This window comes from Silene latifolia, chromosome 3, assembly GCF_048544455.1.
Source record: "Silene latifolia isolate original U9 population chromosome 3, ASM4854445v1, whole genome shotgun sequence".
Taxonomy (NCBI): Eukaryota; Viridiplantae; Streptophyta; class Magnoliopsida; order Caryophyllales; family Caryophyllaceae; genus Silene; species Silene latifolia.
In genome coordinates, this window is record NC_133528.1 from 146114949 (window position 1) to 146119300 (window position 4352).

A 4352-nucleotide genomic window follows, 5' to 3' on the forward strand; every position below is an offset into this window, starting at 1 on the left:
AAAAAAAAAGAGGCGGCATCTCCACCACCACCCGCATCTCCCACAGCACCACCAGCCCACTCCCACGACCAACTCCAAACCGCAACAACCAACAAGAACACCATAAACAACTCAGATTTGAAAGAAAAAAAAGAAAAAAAAAAGGGAGGCGGCAGGCCCCACGCACCACTAGCCGCAAAAAAGCCACCACCACCATTAAAACACAACAACCAACAACACTAAAAGATTCTGAAAAAAAAAAGAGAAAGGAAAAGGGGAGGAAGGCGGCTGGCGTGGTGGGTAGGCGGCAGAAGACGGAAATGGCGGTGGTGGTGCCAAGAACCCTTTCAGATCTGAAAAAAAAAAAAGAGAAAAGGGCGTGGTGGCAGAGAGTAGGCTGGCGGCGGCAGGAGTAGGCGAGCATAATGAAGGTGGTGTGGTGGTGGCGTCGGTATGGTGGTGGCGAGGGCGGTGCGGCCGCGCAGGTGGAGCGTTGGTGGGCTGCCGCCTTTTGTGAGAGAGGGTTGAGAGAGAGTTGAGTGAGATGTGAGAGAAGGAGAAATGAGAGAAATGTGAGAGAGAGGTAGGGTTTGGTTTGTTTTAATCTTGGCCATCCATTTAAATTTAATCTCCACCACTCATCTATTAGATCCAAAGGCCTACATTAGGACTTATGGACTCAACCAAAAAAGGTGGACTTACATGATCCTTTCTCTATATATATATATATATATATATATTGATACAAAATAAAAACTTTATAAATACCGCACATTTATTACGCGACATCTAAACTAGTGATTTATATTCTCCCAATATGTGAATTTACTTGACCCGTCAATTTATGATTTATAAATGAGTATATCTTGCGTTACCCTATACCCAACCCTAAGACATCTCTCTCTCTCTCTCTGTTGAGGGGCGCCTGAAGTGGTGAGTTTGTCTCTTTCTCTTATTATCCATAGTTGTATCATTGTCTACATATTAATATTTTTGATCTCTAAATATACTATGTTGTCTATTGATTTGTGAAAAAAGTCAAAAATAAATAAATTAATTTGTCTACATATTATTATTCAATATGTATAAAGGAGTATAATCATGGTGCACAATCTGTCCAAGGTTACTCTTTGTTAAAGTTTGTTAGTTAGTCAAATATTATGTAAATATTTATAGCCTAGAATATAGCTAGATATAGTTGTGCATATCTTTGTAATTATAGTCATATATCTTTGTACCATATTATAAATATGAATGAGAAGCCAAAACCCTAATCAAGGGATTCCATCATATGACATGGTATCAGTAACTGAATAGGTTTCGATCTATTCCAATCCCGACCTGTGTTTCATTGCTATTTTTCGAAATAGCCCTCATTCCCGGCCTCACGCCACCCACAGGCTCACGCACAAATGGCACCGGAAGTCAACTCTTCCAAATCCGAATCCTCCACCAAACCCGGCCTGCATCCCGTGTTCACCGTCACCAATATCCAACACAAGGTTCGTGTTCTTGATGGCACGAAAGTCACATATGCGTCGTGGGTTCGCCTATTCAAACTCCATGCATGTGGGTATAAGGTCTTGTCTCACATCGATGGCACGCCTGCCCCGCCAGAAACGGCTGCCTCTTACGAGTCAAGGCATGAAGTCGACGCTCATGTCCTTCAATGGATTTACGGTACACTCAGCGACGAGCTCCTTCCCCGTGTTCTTGAGGACGAATCCACAGCCCGCCAGGCTTGGGTTCGCGTCGAAAATATCTTCAATAACAATAAAGGGGCTCGTGCCGCGGCCCTCGAATTCGAGTTTAACTCACTTCGATTGGCCAACATGCCTTCGCTCGAGGCGTATTGTCAGCGTCTCCGCGAATTAGCCGGTATGCTTAAAGATGTCGATGCTCCTGTCACTGACCGCCGTCTCGTCATTCAGTTGGTCCGTGGCTTGCCTCGCGAATACGATACGGTAGCATCTTACATCAACCAGACTACTCCCAATTTCGAGACAGCACGGAGCATGCTCGAACTCGAACTTCATCGTCAATCCAGTAGCGATGAGTCCCCTCTTGCCCCTGCCGCCCCTGTTGCGGCTGTTGCTGAATCGTGGGTTGATCCACCACTGTAACACTACGGATTCTCCTTGGAGCCTACTCGACCGAGTAGAGCCTACTCGGCCGAGTAGTGCTCTGAGTGCGTGTTATTTTGGTTCTGCCGAGGAATACTCGGCCGAGTATAGTGAATACTCGACCGAGTATTGGACACTCGGTCGAGTGTGCACTTACTCGACCGAGTGTCCGGTTTGGCGAAGTTATATTTCGACGGTTTGATTAAGGAGTGATTAGGGTATTTTATATTTCCGCGACAGTTTTCTAATATCATTTTCACAACATTCTCATTTCTACGTTACCCTAATCATACCCAAAGCATTCCCTAATCCTTCCATTGAACATTTCGTAGCATTTTGTGTGGGTAATTGCGGTGATTCTTGCGTATAAGTTCTTGTTGCACTGTTGGTAAGTTCTATCTTTGTGATTATTGCATCTTTTTGGGTTACTGTACATTTATATGGGAAGGGGATGTTGGGAATTGTACAAAGTGTGATTGTGTTGTATGATCATTGTATAGGAGAAGACTTCGTAGAGGAGCCTTTTTGACTGTCCGTGTTGCATACTGCTGTGATTGCTAAGGTAGGGTTTTCCCTACTCAGTTTACTGTGCTTTACATGATATGTTGTTGCAATTATTGTTGTTTGTTGATCATCGTAGTATGGAGATTGTTGTGACAGTGTTGGTGTGAGGGGATTGAGATGACAGTAACGTCATGTGATTGTTATTGTGGTGGAGTCACTTGCGGGAGTGGCTTCACACCCTAGTTCGCCCTCCGTGGAACCCGCCACGGGAGGGGATGTGCACATTAAGGGACAGGGATCATTGTCGCTCGTTGAGGAGCTGGACTAGGTGGGATCGGCTGCGGTCACCCACTGGCGGCGAGGATTACCTGTTGCGATGGGTAATCTGGCAGGGCTACACACTTTAGTGTGTAGTCGGTTACTATGTGAGCTTGGGTGATTGGGAGTTGACGATGATCAGACGAGTATTGCATTTGTTTGTCTTGTTTGTTGCATAATACTGACCCCGTTGTTGTTGTGGAATCTGCGGTGATCCATTCGGGGATGGTGAGCAGGCTTGACAGGTTTTGCTAGTGAGAGCTTGGGGATTATCTTGGGAGATTTGCCACCACGAGTCATAGCATCACCGTCAGAGTCTTAGCGAGTTTTCTTTTATCATTATTAAGACTTTGAAGTTGTATTTCGTTAGACAGTATTTGGTTTTTGGATATTGTACACTTTGCAAATTACATTACTTTAATAAATGTGCTCAGTTCAGACGCTTTTGATATGTACTAACCTCGGGCAACCGAGATGGTAACGCACTCTCATGGTAGGGTGGTCCTGGTAAGGCACCTTGGTATGAGGGGGTGTTACAAAGTGGTATCAGAGCCGAAGATTCCGGCACCTAAACAAATGAATTTAATGAACCTAGGGAGTCTAAATAAAATGAACCCGGGGAGAGTTGTTTGGAGCTACCGCAAGGACTCGGGAGACGTCCCGGAGTCGCACATTGGCCCTTACTAACTTGAGCCGGTAACATGGGGGAAAGTGTGATGAGGACTAGGCTTTGTATGTGCACTTATGTGAAGATACATGTTGGTAAAAGGCGATAGTCGCATATATGTGTGATGAAGTTCTTAACTGTTGTGATGGGAGAAGTAGTAGATGGAACGGGTTGTGATTTCAACGTTGAATTTAGTATATGTGCAAATTGGATGTTGATATGATTACGATATGGTGTTAAAGTTTAATATATGCATTACATGCTGACGTGATTATAACGGGATTTTAAATTCTTAAGTATTTGCTGCGGGAACAGTGAACATGATAGGGGAATCGTAATCTGTAAATCTTTTATGGCGTAACTCGGCCGAGCATGGTAGACACTCGACCGAGTATGGAGTACTCGGCCGAGTAGCCAAAACTCGACCGAGTGTTGTTTGATAAGAAGTAGCAATTGCTACTGTTTGCGATAACTCGACCGAGTATGCGTGTATACTCGACCGAGTGTCGTCCACTCGGCCGAGTATGGTTGCACTCGACCGAGTGTTCTTTTTGGCGTTTTGGCGTTTGTCTCTGGAGTCGATACTCGACCGAGTATCTGGGAAGGTACTCGACCGAGTCACCTTTACTCGACCGAGTATGATGTATACTCGGCCGAGTGTTCTTATGGCGGAGAGGGTGTTAAAATTTTGAGCATATGTTTACGTTTCTTTCTTTCTTATCAGCTCAAAATGCCGCCCAAAAGAACTCCCGCGCAGATCC

The 4352-nt window shown here is 44.8% G+C and overlaps 1 protein-coding gene across 1 annotated transcript; it reads left to right on the plus strand.

The window, feature by feature from the left end:
• Positions 1-1391: 1391 nt before the first annotated feature.
• LOC141649893 (uncharacterized) lies at positions 1392-2102 on the plus strand. Its single transcript, XM_074458561.1, has one exon. It carries the CDS (start codon positions 1392-1394, stop codon positions 2100-2102), a length of 711 nt encoding a protein of 236 aa, XP_074314662.1.
• The last annotated feature ends 2250 nt before the right edge of the window (positions 2103-4352 follow it).

Excerpts from the sequence above, each read along its gene's own strand:
- LOC141649893 (XM_074458561.1), top strand. The coding sequence starts at position 1,392 with ATGGCACCGGAAGTCAACTCTTCCAAATCCGAATCCTCCACCAAACCC.